Source organism: Myripristis murdjan, chromosome 13, assembly GCF_902150065.1.
Source record: "Myripristis murdjan chromosome 13, fMyrMur1.1, whole genome shotgun sequence".
Taxonomy (NCBI): domain Eukaryota; kingdom Metazoa; phylum Chordata; class Actinopteri; order Holocentriformes; family Holocentridae; genus Myripristis; species Myripristis murdjan.
The window spans coordinates 26,825,684-26,848,139 of record NC_043992.1 but is presented as its reverse complement, the minus strand read 5'-3'; the positions used below and the strand labels follow the sequence as shown (position 1 = coordinate 26,848,139).

Sequence of the window (22,456 nt, the reverse complement as noted above, 5' to 3'; positions counted from 1 at the left end):
ATGTCACACCCCTCTCTGTGCTAAACTTTCTCTTTCTCTTCACTATTAGCTAAAAGCAAAAATCCCCAAGCAAAAAACACTTCTGAATGTTGAAAAGCTCTTTTCCTCTCCACATTAATGTTGCATCTTCGTTGGAGCCCAGCCAGCCTCAGCCTGCTGTTAGACTTTAAACTCAACCCAGTTCACCTCTGGTTACAGTGTCGCTGGTACCCGGCCTCCCTGTTTTGTGATGTGGTGTGTTTATACTCCTGTGATCATAGCTGTCATGAAGATGTCAGGCGGTAATTGTTGTTTATGACCCCTTTTAAAACGAGGCGGCTTGGGGGAGCAAACTAAAACAAAAGCCAGTCAGTCAATAAGCCCCACGGCTACATGTTTTCTACTTATTTGCTTCGCTCTCTGTCCCATTACATAGATGTTTCCTCTGCAGAACATTTCAATCTGGATGTTTACTATTCGTTTACTAGTCGTTTTCTTCGTTTTTTTCCCACTCAAATATACAGAATACACAGGAAAAGAAAGCAGAAAATGCCTTTCTGAACCTTCTGTGTCTTTAAGCCATGATTTCATTCTCCATCTCTCTCATAGCAAAGTGTTAGCACTTGTTAACAGATGCAGCATTTTCTGTCTGTATTTAGCTGGAAGGAGATTCTTGATTAATTACTTTAAAAGTCATTAATTAATTTCCTTGTGTGGTGCCCTGAGGACTCTCTGCATGTTTTTGTGTGTTTGTGTGCTGTGGTTTCCAGAGAAACTCTCCCAGGAGGGCGGGGCAGACATATGGCTACAGACATTGATTTTATTAATTCTTTGATCTTCCATTTTCCACTTTGCTTTTATCTTTTGCTCTTGTTTTATTGGTTTTATTGACCGTCCACAAGCAGAATTTCTCAGTTAAGGCAAATTGCAGTGGTGCTTTAAATTTCCATGAGGCTTACCCTGATGGGTGCAGCTGACAGCTGCGGCTGAGTCTGCTCCATGTCCTCTGTGATGATGGTTCAGCTAAATGCTTCAAAGACAAAACAAAGGCAATAGCGCAGCTTTCTGACAAGCAATACATTAAGCGTGTCCTGTCCTTAATACGGTTTACAAATTATACCCTATGATTAGGGATGGAAAGAGGCAGTGACATTGTGCTTCATGTGTAGGGAGACTTTAAGTTTATAGTTGTATTTTTTTTTTTTTAGAAAAATATCCATTTTACCTCATCTTGTTTCTCACTATTTTAATCTGCAGTTTCTCTATAAAACAGGCTTTTTCCAAATAAAAATGAGTGAAACTTTTAAGATCCAAGAATTTTCTCTAAACCATGTACAGTGATATCTCCCAAATTTCACAATCAACATCACTTGAGTTTTTTCCATTTCTTTGTTTTTGCCTCATATTTCGTTGATTACTCTTTGTTCAGTGTTCCCCCTTGCTGCGCCCCTCCACACGTAGGACGCCCCCCACCCCCCCACCCCTCACTGTATTAGAATTGCAGATGATTGCACTTGAGAGCTGCTGTCAGGGGACCCAGCCGTTACAAGTTTTTTCTGCCACTCACAGCACAAAATGAGACCACAAGCCCTGCCTCTCGGGACTGTGTGGCGTTGGTGGACTTAATAAGAGGTCCTCAACCTCCAGCCGATGAGACCAGGACTTGTGTTTAATTGGCAGGGGAGTGGGTGGGTCATTTGCATTAACGGCACAATATTACCTGAAGGAGTTAAAAAGGGTCGGGTATTGATCGAGTGTTGTGGGTGGCTTCGCTTTATTGACGCTTGGTTGATCAGAAAACACCTTGCAAGGTCAAACTGATTTAATGAGGAACAGGAAAATGAGAGGCGCAGGTTGGAACTGATATTCTCAGTGTTGATGATGCAAAGTCGACCTTTTCCTCTTTGGGGACTTATCCGATCGTTTTGGGTCTGACAGACACCCTGAGCTGAAATCTCCAGATGCAGCTTCATCCCCAGATCTGTGTGTGTGCTTAATCTTTTCATTGCCTGCTCTGTTTTTTGGCCATAACTCAATTCCCTCTCTTGGTTGCAAAATTGCCGTAAGCTCTGAGGGGGATCTGGCAGCAGTAAACTCAATCTCCCGGCTTGTAATTCGGCTTTGGCCTTGGTGACCGGATCTCGCCCTGCTTCTCGGACCGGTTATTTGGCATCATGCTGCTTGCTGCTCTGATTGCAACACACACTGCTGTGTTTATGTTCTCCTGTGAATTTTTTTCTTTGTAGGTCAGAGAACAAGTGTAGTGCATACATTTTGCAACGCTGTGCTGTTTCCGTCAATCTTTCCGCACTTTCCACAGATGATGCCAAACGAGACTTGCTGGACTGTAATGTGTTCAGGTTTCAGCATGTAGTCACTTTTTCGGTGCAAATGGAAGGATGTCCACTTAACTCTGTGTGTGTCGTGTCTTGGGCAGGTCGCAGGGGAACAGAAGTACCACCCAGAATGCTTCACCTGTCTGAACTGCAGGGCTTTCATCGGGGACGGCGACACATATGCCCTGGTGGAGAGGTCCAAACTCTACTGGTGAGCCTCAAACACAACATCATGCAAGGCTGCCAAGACAGGGACATGCAGAGTTCACACACCAGGCTATCATGGCCAATCAAAATCACATTTATTCTCCATGGATACACATGCTGCAACAGGAATTTGAGCTGGCTGTCAGGGCTGGGCGATATGGACAAAATCAAATATCACAGCATCTTTGACCAAATACCTCTGTTGATATTGCGACGATGACTGCTGGTGCTTTCATAAGATACATACACACAAGAGATTTTTCTAAAACAGTCATCAGTAATGTGGGTATGATGAGCAAACAGGTAGAGACAAATAATAAAACAGCTGGAACAGTCAGCTCTAGTTCAGAAAATTGCATTTCTTTACTGTAATGCAGCTTTTAAAACCAGGAGAAGACATCACAATATTAAATAATACAATATGGGAAATCTCAGATGATATCGAGTATTGAGTATTTATTTATTTGATTAAGAAATCAGGGACAATACATATTAATGGACACTTTCGTGTAAATATGTAGGATTGTAGCGAGCAGCTAATTTCCATCCTTTGTCCCTAGGCAGGTTGATGTTATCATTGTAATCAATAAAACAGAAATGCACTACCAGTAAATGGTGCAAGATACAATAACAATAAGAATAGGAACAGTACATAAACAAACAATAAATAAACAATAAGCCTGTTGCTCATGACAGACCAAAAATAAGGTGTCCATTAGATGTTAAAGTGCTGGAGTGCTAAAGTGATATAAGTGTTAAAGTGCGTAAGTGCTAAAGTTGAATATTGCACGTTGCCCAATTGCACATATTTTGCACACACAGACGTGTGTGTGCTGGTGTTATTGCACAGGTTAGCATACATAGATATAATTATGTACGCATATCTAGTCCTATATCACGGGATCAATAAGATTTCTATATGTTGACCAGCCCTACTGGCAGCCACTACAAAAAATAAGCATTCGCACAAAGGAAATGAAAATACAAAAGTGAAGTATATGCAAATTATATAAAAATGGCAATCATGCATTTGGACTGTAAAATGCCTGGAGTGAGAGTTAATGTGGTACTCAGTGTTTAGTGTAATGCACTTAATCGTGACACATCCCTCTCTCTGTTAACTTCCTATTAGCCTGATGCTGTACCAGTGAAATGTTAAGCAGCACGTAGCTTAACCTTGACACTGATGTAAGCGGTGTGTTTTCTGTGTCCCTCAATTCACCCGAGTCAGTTTTTACTTGTTTTGGTTCAATTAGCTCCCTCTACAAACTAATCCTCTTGAAGCCCCTTTGATGTGCAACCAAAACCACAAAAAAAAAAGTTCCAAGAGGCTACAGCGGTCATTGACTGACAGAATCCTAAATTTATCCGTCTTATTTTGGGCTTCAAAGGCCGGTTGTCTGCTCCATGAGGAACCGTGGTGAAATCGTCCTTTCAGAAAGCAGCTGGGGCCAAAGACAGAGAAATCTCCTAAACCACAGCGTTGCTACAAATGTTCGAGGTTATGTTGTGAAATTTGACACAGCAGTCTATTTTGGATGGACAGGCAGACACACACACACTAATTGCTTCACGTACTGAATTTTCCAGTCACATACACACTCTTACCAAGGAGCTACTAGGCCAGACTACAAGTGTAGGCATTTAAATGATAGCCTTGGTGTTTGAATAACTTTGTAGAGCACAACCTACAGTGACAAGCAGCTGCCTGTTAGCCTTCAACACAGTCTGACCGGGAATTAATTTTCAGCTTCAGAGACATTACATATAAACCTTTTTGAAAGTGGGAAACTCACACCACATTCAAATACACCTTGAACTTGTCCACCCAAAAAGATGGTGGCAAAGGGTGCTTTCTTTGCCTGCTATCAAGACTGAATTGTGAACTCGAAAAAAAAATCATAGTTTCTGCTTCTTGTGAGCATTTTATCTATCCAAAGTTGACACCATTGTAAATTTACAAGACAGATATTTCAATGTCCGATTTCCTGTGAACGCAGCATTAGCAGCAGCAGAGCAGTGTGGATGCAGACAAGGCAATGTATTACCAGAGGTGCTAAGTAAAGGTTGTTAGGAAGCACTGTTTGCAACCTTTTATTGAGATGACAAATTTCAGATGTATTTGGCTGAGTTGTGAGTTTCGCATTTTCAAAAAAAAAAAAAAAATTAAGATTTACTTTTGAGCCCAAAAACAAGTGCCCTGTTGGACTTTGTTGAAGGCTGGGAATAAGCTTCGACTGAGTGTTAAGTTTCTCCTCACTAAAGCTTGCGGTGTGGTTGTGCAGTTTGTGCATTTTAATAGGCCCTGGGCTGAAAAATACTGAAGCTTTCCTTTAAATTCAAACTCCACAGAAGCAGTTTTAGAAAAAGATGCAAAAAGTCTGTAGGAAAAGTGTGCTGTCAACTGTCTCGACACCAACTTCAGTCTGTTTTAATGTCATTATTAGACAAACTGCAGGTTTAAACTCAGTAACATTACAGTCACGTCGAATTGAGAGCATAAGTCGCTTAAGGCCTAGTAATCAGGCTGTTGCTGACCTCTGCTCCTCCAGGGTTGTGAGTGTGACTGTCATTAGCCTCAGGTTTAATTAACAGAGGCTTCAGTGTGAAACCGACTCTGGTAAATAAAACTGACCTAAGATGCTGCATGGAGATACACACGCAGCACAGATCAGACGTTGTCCTCTGTTGAAATGTCCTCTTCCAGACTTTAAAGAATGATTCCTTTCTCTCCAAAGCTTGTACAGATCATTTTTGTTGCCTCTGTCATTCACACACTTTTTTAGCGGTGTGTGTACACTGTCGTCTGCAGTTTGAAATGTCAGAAAACATGTCCTGCCCTGTGTACAAGCCAATCACTGCCATTCATTTTCATCAGGTATGAAAAACACCTTCCAAAAACTTGAAAAAACACCAGAGTATTCACAGTTAACACACTGCTTTATCTATTTTGTCTTTTTTAAATCATAAAGTTATTGTACTTGAGTGTGACCAAAATGGAAATCTCTGCAAGAAAATCTTTACAGTGGCACTTTGTTATTTATGGTAGAATTATTAATGAAGACAGCAATTAAATCCAACCTAGGCAATATTTTTTAAACAAGGGAATCTTTGAATATCTAATTATGTGGCACATATATACGAGTGATTGTAAACTAGTCACAGACTGGACTCTGCTTTATGTGGGTCATGAGGGATTGTCTCTATCTAGAGATTTGTAGGTCACAAGGCCAGGTTGTTTTGGGTCACAACATGAATGAAAATCAGCCATCACGAAAATTTATCATCTGATAGCTGTGAAAAGTAAATGAAAACATGATTTTTAAAAAAAGAGGCCTTTCAGATTGAGGTGAGCCCGGCAGCATCTGTTGGGTTTGAATCATTTGGTAGCTATTTCATGAATCCTCGCTGATCTCACTCTAGTCATCCCGTTTTTGGGAAAGAGACTTGTTTATTGCCTCAAGTTATGAAATTGGTTTAGGCTTATCAAAGGTCAGTGTGTGACTGTTCCTGCTGAACAACGGCCGCCCAGTGTCCCAAAGCAAACTGAGGTAATGGCTGCCCAGTAACATGTGATATGGTGAAAACTGCTGGAATGAGAACCGTGAGTTGTCTCATGATGGAGGATTACATAGCCATCAACCTCACGAGGATTTCCATTTTCTGCGGATGACGAATTCTTACAACTTCCCTCCTCTCTGCTTCCCTCTGTCCCTCTCTCGTCCTGTCTTCCTCTCTCTTTTTATTCCCCATTCCCTCTGTTTTTTGTTTTTATCTTCCCTGTTTTCTCCTCTTCCTCTCTCCCTCTCTCTCTCTGGCTCCAGCGGTCACTGTTACTACCAGACTGTGGTGACCCCGGTGTCGCTGCCGGATTCGCCGTGCTCACGGATCCCTCACACAGTCACGCTGGTGTCCATCCCAGCCTCTGCCGACGGCAACAATGGACGCAGGGGGCGGGGCTTCTCTGTGGCCATCGACCAGCCCCTCAGCCCCACCAACGGCTACAGCCCCGAACACGGACACACCGTCAGAGTCTCGCAGTGAGTCCATCTGTGTGTGTGTGTGTGTGTGTGGGTGGGTGTGCATGTGTAAATAGCACAAGTGCAGATGGTGATGGTGAATGAATGACAGACAGATGGAATGGGAAGGGAAAAGCTTCTGTTGAGAGATCAGAAAATGAAAGGTGGTGGGCAAATGATCTGAGGGAGAGGCTTAAAAGAAATGGAAAAAAAGGGCGATAAGAGGGTCTTATTTAAAATTCATGCAGAATCAAATCGGAGGAAAAGGAAATTATGAGAAATGAAAGTCACTGTCATTTTAATGAAGTGAGACCTTATCATATACCATATCCATGTCCTGAGGAGCTGTCAGCGGATTTGAATGTGTCTTAAAATGATTAATCCTCTGCCGTTTTCCCTAACTGGTTGTTATCGTTCCTTATCCAGGGTGGACGCAGACTGCATCAGTCCCGATGTGAAAAATTCCATTCACGTTGGAGATCGGATCCTGGAAATCAATGGCACGCCCATTCACAATGTTCCTCTGGATGAGGTAATTACCGCACTGTCACATTGTTAGTCTGAAATCCAATGGGATCTGGAGGACTACCTTGATTTTTTTTTTTACATTTTCATGTTACTAAAGTGAGAAAATTGCAAATTGTCTTTCAGCAGTCCTAAAAATGTTTGTTTCAGTAATCCTGGGAATGCTTAGAAGTTGATATTTCATTAGCTTTTGATGAAATAAATGGATCTGTTTGTGAGGGGAAAATCACAAAGGAATAACACATTCATCCATCACAGAAGGAGCAAAGCAATCCTAATTCAGTTTGTGAGAGCATGTTGTATCGCTGAAACTCCACGTATCCAGAGTAGATTTCCCTGGGGAGGAAAGGTCCTTTATGTTTACTCCCATCGCCGAGAACAGAGGCTAGGATCTCATTCTGAACATGTAATATCCAAACCGAGCAACATGTTGCATTTTGATGCAGTTAGTCCATCGGGGCTTTTCACTGATGTTGTAATTCTGGACTGACTGGCCCCTCTGACGCTTCTCCGCCTCCAGATCGACCTGCTGATCCAGGAGACCAGTCGGCTGCTCCAGCTCACCATCGAACACGACCCCCACAGCCAGGGGCAGGAGGGGGGCTCCTCAGAGGTGGAGGAGCAGGCAGACGAGCCCCTGTCCACCCCTCTGTCAGAGGGACCCAGCCCCATCCTGCCCATCACCCAGCCCCCCAATCCCGACATCAACAGTCTGCGCTCTCGCATCATCACGTAAGAAAAAGACTCTTGCTTTAATATGAGAAACCATTACATAAGAGGTACCAGCAATTACTTTTTTCAAATTAATATCTGATTTTGGAGTGAGATATTTTCAGTCATCATGACACTAAACCCCAATATGTAACACCAGGAAGTCATCATATTCTTTTAGTTCCAGTTGTCCATCTTCAGGTCCATCTCAGGCATCCCATTGTGAAAAAGTAGCTTCCTCACCATATTAATCAGTTTAATTAAAGGAATACTCCAACATTTGGGGCAAAATACCCTTTTTTTACCCCGACTGAGACAAGATGTTCGCTAACATTTCCACCAGTGTACGTCCTCTTGCTGTAAGGTTTAATTCTTCACTTTGACACGACACAAAATGCTACCCACAGGAACCGAAGTACTGGGTGTACTGAGGTGAAAATAGTATCAAACATCTTGTCTCCGTCTGGGTAAGTCGGAAAAATGGTACTTTGCCCAAAACGTTGGAGTGTTCCTTTCAGATAAGATAAAACAAGATGGCACTTAAATGGGCCCATGGGGAAACTGGGTCATTGCAGCAGCAAATAGTAACAGGATATGCTAAAGAAAAGTCAAATAGAAAAAAAATAATAATAAAACAGATGGGGGTGATCTAAACATGCACAACCAACACTTCCATCACTGGAACATGTATGTATGACAGCATGAGGATATTAAGATGTGCAAAATAACAGCAGCACTGCAGTTTGACTCAGTATAATTTACTGAGACAAAGAAAGAACGGATACACAAGATATAATAAGTGTAGTATGTAATAATACTAATACATATGCAGTAACTTGTGCATCATATTCACATTAACCAGTCCACTGAAGACAATATCAAAAACATGTCCACCTGTTTTGAAAAACTACACAGTGTCTCTGTCTCTGCCCCTGTGCCCCTCTCCCCTCTCACCCTCAGGCGGAGCTACAGCATTGATAAGTCGCCGTGCTCCAGTAACGCAGCATCCCCGCTCTCGCAGAGGAAGGACATCAACCGCTCCGAGTCGCTCCGTGTCGTGTCAAACCGCACGCACCGCATCTTCCGCCCATCCGACCTCATCCATGGAGAGGTGCTGGGGAAGGGATGCTTTGGGCAGGCCATCAAGGTACATCTGAAGACACATTTTCATGCCTGCTTATACAGTGTGCAATATTTTTTTTTCCCTAGGATGGCGAAGTCATGACCTAATTGACCAACTTTCATTCTTTACAGCCTTTCCCTCATCTTAGCCATAACCAACTTATGCCCAACCCTAACCATAACCAATAACCCAAAATGACCACCCAAATGACTTCACCATCCTTGGAAAAAAAAAATTGGCATACAGTATGCACACATGTACGGTGCATAGACAATGTAGACTGGCAGTGTAGTCATTTGTAAAATGTCCAGCAGATGGCAGCATTGAGATAATTTTGTGGCGGTGAGAGAAATGCAGGAAGTTACTTTTCATTTGAGTGGCGGGGAGGCAAGAGAGGAAACATCTGAGATATTTTAAGATTTTGCCGTCTCATGCTGAGATAGGTGGACTAAAAACAATTCACATATTGTTAGTATTGGGTTACAATAATGTCATCCACTGCTGCCTGAGGCACAGCTTGGTTAATTGCGTCATTGCATGTGGCCGCAGGTGACCCACAGGGAGACAGGGGAGGTGATGGTGATGAAAGAGTTGATTCGCTTTGATGACGAGACACAGAGGACATTCCTGAAAGAGGTGAGTGCAGACAGACACTCCTAGTCCCTGCATTATGTGGGATTATAAAATGTACTCTGGTCCATTCAGAGGCCGGATCAATACAAACAATAAATCTCTGACGTTCTTCTCTGCAGCAGAAAACAGTCATTTGTGAAACTGAGATCTGAAATCGATGAGCCTTGAACTCTCATCACAAGATGATCTATTTGCAATGTGATCATAAGCCATTTGATTCAATACTAACCCAATTTAAGTGAAACATTATTGACTTTGAGGACAGGCAGCAGCCTACATGTTAAAAAGGCAGTCTCGCTGCTGGGGGGTTGCAGGTTTGAATTCGTGGATGAACCAGGCAAATCTGGACAAAGGGAATAAATTAACAGCAGGAGATGGTGGTTAAATTTAGCAGCTCCTCAATGTAAATGTAGGACATCGCTGATAAAAAAGGAAGTGTTCTCGGTGTTCTACCCTGGATAAACGAAAGTTAAAATAATGAAAACGGAGCTACCTTTGATCTAGGACAAAGAAAAGGGAGTCCGAAAACTGGGGCCTTCTTTTCAAATGTACTGGAAAAACATCTTATTTCACTGACCACACTAAGCCTTGACTTGTCTCCTGTGCTTCCACATAGTTAAAAAGATAGCAGGGAATGAGTCATAACAGAGGTTATAGACTCCTGTAAGGGTTTTGGAGGGATTATTACCCCTAAAGTGGCATGAATTTACGCCCTCCAGGGACTGCCCACCCTTAACTTTTGTGTAATTTTGAGACGGACACTGTGGCCAACACTGGCTGTTTGATGTTCAGTATCTTAGACGCGCTCAACCAGTTAACAACCCTCTAATTGAAACGTCTTAAGCTGAGGAAAATTGTTCCAGTGTGCGTATGTGTGTGTGTGTGTGTATATGTTTTATTTGATAACTCAAACACAGTCATTTCTTTGTAATTGGTGTGTTAGATTGGAGAGTTAAGGGGAAAAAAGGCAGCTATAAAACAAACCCCCGACCATAAGTATGATTATTACAGCCTCTTGCTGCTTGTAGGTGGCCCAAGTCTTATATTATGTTGCTGTGAAGTCAAAATGGCTCAGAGCAGCACTGCAGCATCTCTGGTGAACGTTCGCAAAGAATGCACCAAACATTTGTACGACTCGCTTGATTTGCTCTGCTGAATGGCTGGATTCAACCAAGAGATCCAGGGATTGCGCATGTGTGTACGTGTGTTTATAATGATGACATGTCTACTCTCACTCTATGTCCAAGCCTCAGGGAGGAGAGCTTGTTACGAGGTGTCAGGGTAGTACTTGTAGCCTCCAAACCACACTTTCTGGTCAGCTTAGTCCCCAGTTTCTTTTCATGTTTTGCTACACTGCTACACTGCCCAAATACCTTACATTACTTTCAACCATTTTCCAAAGCATGCCATAGTTACTGAAATGTTTAAATGTGTTTTTCCGCTGTACCTCCCAAGCAGCCTTCCATATCCATTCCTTTCACCATGGTATGAAAATCAACTTGAAATCTTGACTTGAAACTTGCTTGAGATTGGTAATCCATCATTGTCAAAGCTACTTCATGAAAAAGATAAATAACTACGATATGCTTTAGAAAATGAGCATTAGGACTGTAAATATGCACACATGAAAACACATACAGAAACTGGAATTGCACCCAATCCACTAACTCTTCATGACTATATATATATATGGAAAAAAGAGTAAAAAGAACTTGAAAGTGTTGAGTTCAGTGATAGTGGGGGACCATGCTGGGATCAAAGTAGCTTTGCTGGTGTCGCTAAAACTGTTTTGATTAAAGCACAAAAGCAATGGGAGGTGAAGTATTCAAGGTGTCAGAGGTGATTGTGCAAAGCCTTAGTTAACCCGAGAATATTAAATCTAGAAGTAGGATAGAACTGGAGTGCTTATTATCCATCTGTCAACCTTTTGAGCCACATTTGGAAAACAGCACAGTTCAGAGATTGGTAAAATTGGGTGAAATTGATACAAAAATGCTATAAAACACAAGCTTCACATTAAATTAAAAGGAAAGATTTGGCTAAAGGGATTATTGAATAAAGTTTAAGGAAAATGTTTTTTTGTTTGACTTAATGTTTTGCAGCAGTTGAGCAAAACCTCAGGCCATTTGAGATCACAGCAAACAAGTGTAACACCAGCTGAGATCCGCTCAGCTAAAAATATCCTAGAGTGGCATTCCTGTTAAGAAATGCTGTGGCTGTTATTGGTGCTTTCCAGTGATGCTGAGGTCTGAGCTGACGTGCGCGGTCGTGTGTGAAGATGCCTGTCGTTTTATGGTTTTGTCAGGTGAAGGTAATGCGCTGCCTCGACCACCCCAACGTGCTGAGGTTCATCGGTGTCCTGTACAAGGACAAGAGACTCAACTTCATCGCAGAGTACATCAAGGGAGGCACCTTGAGGGACATCATCAAGAAAATGGTGAGAGCACCTTCTATGTTAAGCTTTCAAAATCCTTGTGTAAAAAAAGTAATCAGTTTGGACTTTGATTGCCTCAGATGGAGTCCCTTTTAGTTTACAAGTGTGGAGTTTGTAATAAGTAATGAGAAGTGACTGCCGAGCATGTAATTCAGATTTTCCGTGCTCACAGGACAGCAACTATCCGTGGAACCAGCGAGTCAGTTTTGCCAAGGACATCGCTTCTGGGATGGTGAGTTTCAGCCCCTCCGGGGCTATAAATGGGTTCATCGGTACAAATGAGTGCAGGGCGGCCGAACCTCATTTTGAATTCTAGTGGAGATCCCAAAGACTTCCAAAGATGCCAAACATGTCCTGCTGAATTACAGGGAAATGTGTATGAAATGACAAGACGTCATATATTTTCTTACTGATGATGCACCAGAAGTAGTGACATATTGGATTTGAATATTTTCCCCAGTACCATTTAGCTTCAATGATGCACTGCAACCAGCAGATACAGTACATGTATGTGCCAGTGAAGTATAATCCTTTTTTTTTCTTAAAAAAACTACTTTAACAGGAATTCATCCATTAGAGTTGCAACAGTTAAAAGGGGAAAGCAAAACTAGAGGCTGATTCTATTATAAAAAAAAAAACAACAACAACAATTTCCTCTACAGAGTCTCCCCAGTCACAGTGGAGTCACATCCATAATGAGTGTAGCAGTCCCTATTCTCTTTTCTGTTGTTTCCCCCTAGTGGCCATCTGTTTGAACTGCAACACCATTCATCCTATACACACTATTTTCAACCCCCCTATGGAAATCACAGCATGAATTCCTGCAGGATTAGACCATGGGTTAAATGTTTTCCTTTGATATGAGCACAATGATGAATGCAGCACATGACTGGATTACCGCATGTACAACGCTAGCTACAGTACTTCCAGTGCTTCTGGATATGAGACAAAACAATGCTGGATTGTTCCACTTGGCATGGGTTTAAGATTGCCACTTTAACCGTTGTTTTTTCTTGTCTTTTTTTTTTTTTTTATTCTACCGGCCTTTCTCTATCTGTCCATCTATCTGTCATTCAGGCATATCTGCATTCCATGAACATAATCCACCGAGACCTGAACTCTCACAACTGTCTGGTCCGAGAGGTAAGAACTTGTGTGCGTGTGTGTGTGTGTGCATGTTTTCTTTGAGGATTAACACATTGCACCTGTGTATTGTAAAGACAGCCCAGAGCCAGCCTGAGAGACTCCTGCAACACACACAGAAGAGCTTTGTTAGTGCTCGGTGCAGCAGGCTAAGCCTTCTTAAAACACACACTCCACATGAGCAATGTGTAACGTAAACCTCCATCTTAACTTTGTAGAATAAAGACAGCCTTTATACATACATCGTGGAAAAAAAAAAAAAACACTGAATTATAGAGCTGCTGTCGACACTGTTTGGTAAATCGACAACGACACAAAGGAGCAGCTTGATGCTGAACCTCAAACAGCATAATGTTTAGGGTTAGACGATTGTCAGGGCGAAACACTGCCTTGGTGCTTTATCCTTTTTTATTCCCTCTCTCTCTCTCTCTCATGATGTAGGCCAGGCTGCTCTGCACAGTGTCTTTTTATAGCATAACATTTACATTTTATGATATGGCTGTCTGTCTCATTTGTCTGCTCTGTAGAACAACACGGTGGTGGTGGCAGACTTTGGCTTGGCACGGCTCATGGTGGAAGACAAGCACCAGGACAAGCTGTCCCAGGGTAAGCTGCCAGGCCTGAAGAAGCCCGACCGCAGGAAGAGATACACCGTGGTGGGCAACCCCTACTGGATGGCTCCGGAGATGATCCACGGTACGATCAGCAGCCAGGGGATGTTTGCTGAGTCTGCTTGCTGTTTTCCAATAATATCCAGCCACTGATTCACACTGTTACACAGATTCCACACCCGGACGTTGCCTAGCAAAATCTTGCTGCTATTGATCAGGCTCCACTTGAGCAATATGGGGTTAAACACGGTGTTCATGTGCATTTCAAAAGTAGCTGCTGGCTGTGCATGATATACCTCACAAAACATTAATTCCAGATGTTTTCTTGCACCCTTTTTTTTAAAATTTCATGCCAAAATTAGCAGCAATCTCAATTTTGTCCTTTATTCCTTCGCAGGAAAAAGCTACGATGAGAGAGTGGATATTTTCTCCTTCGGCATCATGCTCTGCGAGGTGAGCAGCCTTCCTGCAGTCCTTTGGGATTCAGCAGCGGTTATTGTTTGATTAATGCAACCCAAAAAATGCTCTGTTGTTTTGTCAGCTTTGAATTTTTAATTTTATTTGCTGGAAATGTATAAATGTAATGCCAAAGTTATCAAAGGACAGAGATCTTCCTTTTGAATTAGATGAAGTATATTTAGTGTACCTTTTGTTTCTCTCCAGATAATCGGCAGGGTGAACGCAGACCCAGACTACCTCCCCAGGGCGGTGGACTTTGGACTGAATGTGTCTGGCTTCCTGGAGCACTACTGTCCCCCTGACTGTCCCCCCGCCTTCTTTCCCATGGCTGCTATGTGCTGCGACCTTGACGCAGACAAACGGTCAGACATCTTGAACACTTGTCACTTTGAGACGCTGCTAGACATGTCAAGAAAAGCAATGAGATAATAAAATCAAAAATAGTCAAAAAATAATTTAGGACCACAATACCATACCAGTCTTATTTTGAGTCTGACAATAAACAATGGTTGATTGATTGATTTTGACTTCTTGTCAACAGTTGTGATTGTATCTGTCAGCCATAAATATTGGTGACAGAATAAGCTTTGGTAACTTAGGTAACTGCGACTTTGGCAATTTGACCAATTTCATTCTGCCTCATGTTCAAAAATGTGAAAAAAGCGCTCCATAAAACTTGAAAAACTCTTTACTGTTTGACTTTATTATAATCAATAAGTTTTTGAATCCACTTCTTGTTAACTCCCAAGTGCTCTGGTGACATGTGAGTGACCTCTGTGGACCTGGCTGCTTAGTTCAGGCTGATGCCAGGCTGAATATCAAGCGCTCCCTCTGTCTCTACTCTGTGTCAGGAAGAGTTTCCTTCAACCTCCACTTTACATGGGTTCTGCCCTCTGAGTTGTCAATCAGCCACTTGGAGCAGAGCTGAAAAGAGCAGCTGAGCAGAATTTAAATGCGCCTGCAAAAATAGTTCCTTGAAAGTGCACCGATTTTAATAGTTTTATGGTAATTTTAGCGAGCGTACGAGCCAGGTATTCACAGGATGGAATTACAGATTCCTAGTAATGTTCAAGTTTCATGGAGAAGTTTTGTCATATTTTTCAACATGAAAGGGAGCGAACTGGAATAAGGCAGCCTTGCTTTCTGAACAACCAAAGTATATTCTGCACACACTTACGCATCCGATATTTGTGTCAGACAGATGCGATCATGATAAACATCAAAATAAACGACTGCACACTGATGTGACTTTCAGGGAAAACTTGCTAAGCAGACATGAGGACGCAACAAGCAAAATGTGCTGTTCGCTCCTAATAACAAAATAATTCACGACTCTTGGGGAGAAGTCAAAACAGGTCCATGCCAGTCCTTTCAGATGAAGATGAAATGATATTTTGGACTTGGCTGTCAGGAATCAAAGATTGCTAACTGTCTGCTTTATCCTCAGCCCTGCTTTCACCAAACTGGAGGAGTGGCTTGAGAACCTGAAGATGCACCTGGACATCGGCCTGCCCATGGTGTCTGAACTGGACCAGTTGCACAAGGCCTTCTGGGAGAACCACAGCGTCACCCGCTCTGAGAACGGCCTGCACCCCCACCCCGAGCAGCCTGAGTAGGCTGGGTCGGACAGGAGGAGTGGGACATTGGCATGAACCCCGCGAGCGTGACGGAAAGCGTTACAGTGGTCATCGGTAAGGGCGGTGTGGAAAACCACCTACCTCAGGCGGTGCAGTGGCTGGTGCTGCTTTGCCCAAGAGGAGGTGCAGTTGTAAATACCCTTCCATGCCCCAAGGCGGACGCAGCGGGCAGAGGCTGGCACAGGCTGGCTCCGGCTTAACGAGCAGACTCAGGGGGAAAAAAAAATGTGGATCTGAAAAGCCACCTGTGTGAGACGCGCACACACATTCAAAGTCAAATCAAGAGACAATTCACTGCTATAGCTTGATTCTGCTGCACCCTCAGCTAAACAGGAACAAGTCATATGCAATCAGACCCCACCTTGAAATCATGACTCTACTCCTGAATCATGTGCATTGTAGATTTAACACCAGTGGGTTTTTTCACCTTTCATGCCATCCACAATTACTTGCTGTACTTACTGTAAGGTGTATATTCATGGGGATGAAGAAGTCCTAAAAAACAAAAACAAAAAACAACAACAAAAAAAAAAAAAAAAAAACAAGGCGTAAAACATTCAGCCTACTCCCTTTGGGTCCCTACAGAGTGCATTGTACAGTACATGTTTGCAGGTGTTTCTGTATGTGTGTGTGCGTGTGTGTGTGACTTTGGTTTGATTTTGGTTTTGTTTTTGGTTTGCATATCAAAACTCCAGCTTGAGAAGACTGCAAAAAGGAGAGGGGCCCATTTTACATGCGAGACAGACACACACATTGTCCAGTTGTAGGATATAGTCAAGACGAGCCTTTGAAGCTTAAGATAGCTTTCGTAAAAGTGCATGACTGTAAATAATACCGTCAGGTCATATCCTTGTCCATCGTATCCCTCTCCCCTTTCATGCAGCTGGCCACATGTGGTCATTTACAGTAGAATGTTATTACTCGGCCTGCCGGTGTCTATTGCGCTGCCCCCCTCCCTTACATTGTGTAGCACTGACTTAAACTCCGAGGTACACATCTTTTGCATAAATTTGGTACATCGTCTCCCGATCTCACAAGCAGTTACATAATCATGTTGACGTGATATCTTACGCATTCAGAGTCATAGCGATGTACATAGCTGGTAACATTGTAAATGTTTTAAATATTGTAAATGTAAAAACATATTTTATATACGTATGCTACATTGCCATATTTTTATTGGCCGACCAGTTGAAAATAAGGAGAGAAAAGGTTTGACTGCAGTTAACAGGGCACAGGCATTTTTTTTGTTTGTTTTTTTAATAATTTACACTTGTCACCATGGCGGCTGGTTAGGGGCTTTAAATATTGGAGAGTAGTAATCCTAGCACCCTAAAAGCTCACCCTACCCTCACTTGAGAGCAGTGTAACTCTCTGTCGTATCCCTCCACCCACCAACTCTCAGCGCAGCCTTGTCGAACCAAATCCTTGTATCATGATCAAATCTGATGATACTTGAGAGTTTTGAGGGCAAAGAGTTGTTACTAGTTTGCTCTCGTCTCACACACTTCACTGTAGTTCAGTCGTGGAAGTGGTGGAAACAGGTACCTCCGCATCGTGTCAGCTGTCTGTCCACGCAACTGTCTCTCCTTTTGTGGATAACCCACTCTTTGTTTACATGTAAATGTTTGCTGTAAATCTCGCCGTTTGTGTCTGTCTTTATATTTGTCTCTGTGCATTGCATATATTGTAACATGCGCCTTCGCACTCCTCAGAAATGATCTCTCTCACTGTCAGATTCCTCCCTCGCACCTTCTTCTAACGTTGATTTCCTCTCTACGATCTAAGAATCTTGTCATTTCCTACTCTCGTTTTCATGAGCTGCATGGTCTTTTAGCTGTGTGTATTTACTTCTGCTACTAAACCAAGCTATTTTTGTCTCTAAATATTGTGATTTTTAAATAAGAAAATGGAATGAAAAGACAAAAGTAAATGAAGACAGGCTAAAAAGGAAATGAGTAAAAAAAACAAACAAACACAGCATCTGTTTTTATATATAACCACTGAAATCTTTTTGTATAGATTTGAGTACTTTAATTTGCACTATATTAACAAATGGCTGGTTGAGGCCATGTTTTTTTATTTTCCTCTCTTGGGCTACTTGTGATAAGGAATTAAAAAATGTTGGTTCAGGTAGTTATATGAATGCAAGACACTGATAGAGCCTTTCAATCGTAAAAAAATGGATTCTGGGTAATTCATCCTCTTGGTAACAAACTGGACTCCTTGGAAATTAGTGCGGCTACAGTCAATGTGGCTTGTTTCGAATCGTTTTTTGGCTGTGGTTGCAGTTCTTGCAGGACCCTTGTAAATACTGCTCCATCCCTCTGCAACTTTCCTGTCAACTACAACTGCTGTACATCTGAGCTTCATGCGCCAATGGTCATATTGACTATATTTTCATTTTCAAGCAAAAAACAAAAACAAAATTAAAAAAAAAAAAAAAAAAGTCTCAGCTGAAAGTAGCATCACGGCCAGTTTAATGGATCCTGAATGACACAGCTTTCTTGTCTTTGCTACCAAGAGGATGCGGTGACCCAGCTCTGCCTGCTGCCTACAGACTGGTCCTTTGTGAATGATGTCCTGTGTTGTTCCTGACTGCTTGTTTTCACTATGTGATGTCCATAGAAGCTTCAACCACTGTTGGCCCCTCGTATAAATAGAGCACTTACACTGGCCTGTGATCCAGCTCTTCATCGTACCCCCTTTTGGCTCAGGGCCGTAATTTTCTGGAGCTACTTTACAATTCAGTTAACACAGCGACACAGGAAAGCAGTATTCTCTAATCAAGACTCAGAGGAGCATGCAACCCCCCCCCCACTGTCCTGATATAACCCAACAGGCAAAATATTCCTCTCTAGAGTGAGCCCGTCTCGGTGAACCTGTTTGTCCGTGGGCATGTACATGAGCGGCTTTGCCATGTATCTTATCTCCATTCCTGTGTGAGCCATGTCGAGCATGTTAGATGTGTCCGTGTGGATGTGTTGATGATCGATGAGAATGTTGCAGCAGCACTTCTTTGCAAAGGATCGTTACCTCTGAACAATGCTGTGCCTTTGTTGTAAGCTAGCCTTGCCAACGACTCGAAACGTGTTCTTTGAACTGATTTCCTTTGTTTGTTTTGGTTGGGGGTTTTTTTTGTGTGTGTGTATCATAAGTGCAAGCCTGATTCAAGTGGATTGAATATCATTGCTGATATTATGAGATTTCGTCTTGTTCTGTATCATATTTATATTTTCCAGATCTCCATTGTCAGTTTTGATATTTTAGGATTATATTTCTTCTTCTTTTTTTTTTGTGTCCTATTTAATTTTTTACACAAGCTGTGAAAACAATTCTGCACTTTAATCCTGAACGTGAACATTTAGAATCTGAGGAGGTGACTGTTTTTTTGTCACAGCTGAAATAAAACTGTTGCTCCTTAAAGACTTGATGTATTTCTTAATTAATGCTGATGTGTTTTACTCCTGGGTCTATTGCCTTTAAGGGATAAAGGGCAGTACAGATTTAAATAGCTAATACTGACATTTGCCCAGGCTTTGCCCTGATATGGATTTGAATTGAATTGCAGGTTATTTTGAGATATTTAGCTACACACACAGCCACAGCCAGCAAGACAAGAATGAATACTTTCTCAGTATCCAAATACGTGCAAAAACAAACAAACTACATTTTCAAAAAAAAAAAAAAAAAAAAAAGGCTGGTGCCTCAGCCTCAAAGTTAAGTAAGTAAGTAAGTAAATAAATAAATAAATAAATAAATAAAAGGGATTGATTGGAGTTGATCTGTCAGGAGTGTACGGCTGACCACCAGATGTCACTGTCTATCTCCACCATTCATTTCTATAGGAGGAAAAAAAAATAACAAAAATGAAACCAAGGAGACTAGCAGAGTCAAAAATATCATCACACATCTCCTTGACTAAAGTTCCTTAACTAAAACTCTGCTTGAAAATATATAAAGATGATCTTAGTCCAAGGGTTTTGACTTCTTCTATATTACATAATGTACACTATACTACTGATGATAGTCCTACCAGCGGCAACATCAGTGTTGTTATTACCATCATTATTTGTATTAGTCGTGGTGATAGTAATAATAGTAGTAGTAGTAGTAGTAGTAGTAGTAGTAGTAGTAGTAGTAGTAGTAGTAATGAAACTGTGGATAGAATAAGACCTATAGTATAGTGATATTCTGGGTTCCTCATATATAATCTACCAGTAGCCTAATGATAAATCACTATGATTTTACTCCAACACTTATATTGAAACTGATTCGGTGTTTCTCAATAGGGCGTTTATAGAGACCATGTCCAACTTTTTGGTATTTTCCCTCCCCCGTGGTTTCCTACAATATTGCAGTTCAGGCTTCGAGCTGTGAAATCGTTTTGCTGTGATATGTACTGTTATGATCTTAAGTCACTGTCTTTTTTTTTTTTGTCAATTATTTTCCGTGGTGCGTTTAGGGGCGCACGTCACCCCTGCCCATCGCGTCCACGTGCGATTGTTTTCATTCCGACGCTGCCTCTGCGGACAGTGTCTGGCGACGTCACGGGCCTGTCAGGGAGGCTGTGTCTTTTAAAACGCTCCCTGCTCGGAGAGGCTGCTGTGAACCACAAGCCCGGACGAGCCTGGCCGGTCAAACGCAGCGCACACTGCTCGTGAGATTATATTCACAGTTTATTCCAGATTAGGAGGCAGCACGGACGGAATAGAGCGAACCCGGGACGGACGAGAGGTGCTCGTTGCGTTTGGCGCTGAATAAAACTTTGCGAAATGGAAAATTCGTCCAGCAACAACCGGTTTCGGTCCGCAGTGTTCAACCACGGTGAGTACTATCACACACTGCCTCTGCATGTGGGATGGCACATTGGTGATGTCAGGCGTCAAGGTTAGGTAAATTTCATCACGCACAGACTGGCCCAAAGCAGAGCCGACCTCCTCTGTGGCGCTTACTTGTGTTTTTATTTATCCGGACCGCGAGGCAGCAACATTGCATCTAAAAAAAAAAAACAAAAAACAAAAAACAAGAGCCTCACTGTCCCGCATTTCGTGACATTTGTTGTTAGTGGTGTACAAGTCGGCCTGCTCAAATGTATCCAGGGTTGTTTGTAAGCAGTCAGCTGATCGGCCAGGATGCACAAACAAACAGAGCTAAATTTCGTCAGGCGGCACAGCTGGGAGTCATATGTGGGAGACACAAAATCCCTAAAAAGCCTGGCATTTTGAGCTCCTCGTACGGGACACGGGAGGCAGACAGCACACTGTAATTCTGTAGTTATGCAGGAATGGTACCAAGACTCGCCACACAAAACTATTTCTGGACCAAGATAGATGGATTGCTTGTTATAGCGATAAGGGCCGGACTGGGATGGAGAATTCCCCGAAGAGGGCATCAGATCCCGCACAGACTCGCCCCACAAGAGTGTCTGCTTGTTTACTTTAGAGCAGTCCTAAAAACATGCAATTTTGGCTCAGTTCCTCATGTCAGGCAGTTTTACCCTTTTTGGCCAATAGGCAAATCATTCATGTGCAAACACTTGGATGTGTCATTGGCTTTCTTCTGTTTTTCTCTAAATGTTGTTTTATACACAAAGATTCAGACGACACTATCTGCTGCTTGCATTTGACACATCTAACATATTAAACAGTATTTGCAAGTTCAGAGCTACATTCCTCTCTTTGCACAATCCTAGTTACATCAAAGGCATTTTTGGTCTTTCTGTGAAACTGATTTTAACTGTGTCAGCTGTGCACTGGTCACCTGTGACATAACATGCATGAAAATGGCTTTGGTGGTCTGACATTAGCCCTCAGCAATACTTATCAAAAAAAGTGCTCCATCTGTGTAGATAAAGTACATTTGTCCCATTTCAGGCAGAGCAGCGCCATGATATGGCGTAGTGGGGCTGGCACGCCCATCTGGCCCAGTGTAATTATTTGGATTTTCGTAGTGTGCCCTCTGTTCCAATCACACTGAAACATCTGGTCGATCCAAACTGTTGCCCCGTGATAGAGAGAGGGGATTGTGGGCACGAGATAAAGAAAGAGACAGACAGAGAGAGAGAGGGCACAAGCCGTTATGTTGAGTCTGTCACGTCCCTCTGCATCACTTGATCACTTAATAGACACTTCTTTGTCTTTTTGCTGCGACTCAGATTTGTTCTCATTCGTATTTTTATCCTGGAACACTGCGTGTAATGCAAGTGTATAATCTGCAAGCAGAGTGAACGTCTTATTTCTGTAAAGTGACTGTTTCACTTCTATTTTGAATGTCCTTGCCATATGGGAACCACATACTTTTTGTTATGTCACATGGGAGCCACATATAAAAACATACACAAAGGAACAGGAATGTCCCTGTGTTAGCCTGAGGACCTATAGCAACACAATCATTTTGTGAAAATGAACAGTTCTCTTACAAACCCAGAGCCACAGAAACAAGCTTTTGACCTCTGATGGCACATTGATGTAAAGACTATATTTTCCTTACCGATAAGACAGTGATATTTATTCACTGAAAGGCTGTCTGAATATGCATTAAAAACAGCAGCGAGTTGTGATTGTTAATCTTCATTTTACCCATATTGACCCATATTTATAAATTCTTTATTCTGGCTGTGGGAAAGCCATGCAAATA

At 42.2% G+C, this 22,456-nt stretch overlaps 2 protein-coding genes across 4 annotated transcripts in view; both read left to right on the top strand.

Moving 5' to 3' along the window:
• limk1a (LIM domain kinase 1a) overlaps positions 1–19,243 on the top strand; it is a 67,067-nt gene extending 47,824 nt beyond the window's left edge. For all 3 annotated transcript variants that reach the window (XM_030067226.1, XM_030067228.1, XM_030067229.1), the window contains 13 exons: positions 2,417–2,526; positions 6,347–6,562; positions 6,968–7,073; positions 7,587–7,798; positions 8,738–8,924; positions 9,450–9,536; positions 11,839–11,970; positions 12,140–12,199; positions 13,045–13,110; positions 13,638–13,806; positions 14,119–14,174; positions 14,385–14,542; positions 15,628–19,243. In XM_030067226.1, the coding sequence (XP_029923086.1) occupies positions 2,417–2,526; positions 6,347–6,562; positions 6,968–7,073; positions 7,587–7,798; positions 8,738–8,924; positions 9,450–9,536; positions 11,839–11,970; positions 12,140–12,199; positions 13,045–13,110; positions 13,638–13,806; positions 14,119–14,174; positions 14,385–14,542; positions 15,628–15,796 (1,728 nt within the window). In that variant the 3' untranslated portion in view covers positions 15,797–19,243. The remainder of the gene's footprint in view (positions 1–2,416; positions 2,527–6,346; positions 6,563–6,967; positions 7,074–7,586; positions 7,799–8,737; positions 8,925–9,449; positions 9,537–11,838; positions 11,971–12,139; positions 12,200–13,044; positions 13,111–13,637; positions 13,807–14,118; positions 14,175–14,384; positions 14,543–15,627) is intronic.
• Positions 19,244–20,351: 1,108 nt separating this feature from the next.
• The window catches only part of septin4b (septin 4b), a 53,414-nt gene continuing 51,309 nt past the window's right edge, over positions 20,352–22,456 (top strand). The window contains exon 1 of the mRNA XM_030066922.1: positions 20,352–20,644. Within this exon, the coding sequence (XP_029922782.1) occupies positions 20,593–20,644 (52 nt within the window). The 5' untranslated portion in view covers positions 20,352–20,592. The remainder of the gene's footprint in view (positions 20,645–22,456) is intronic.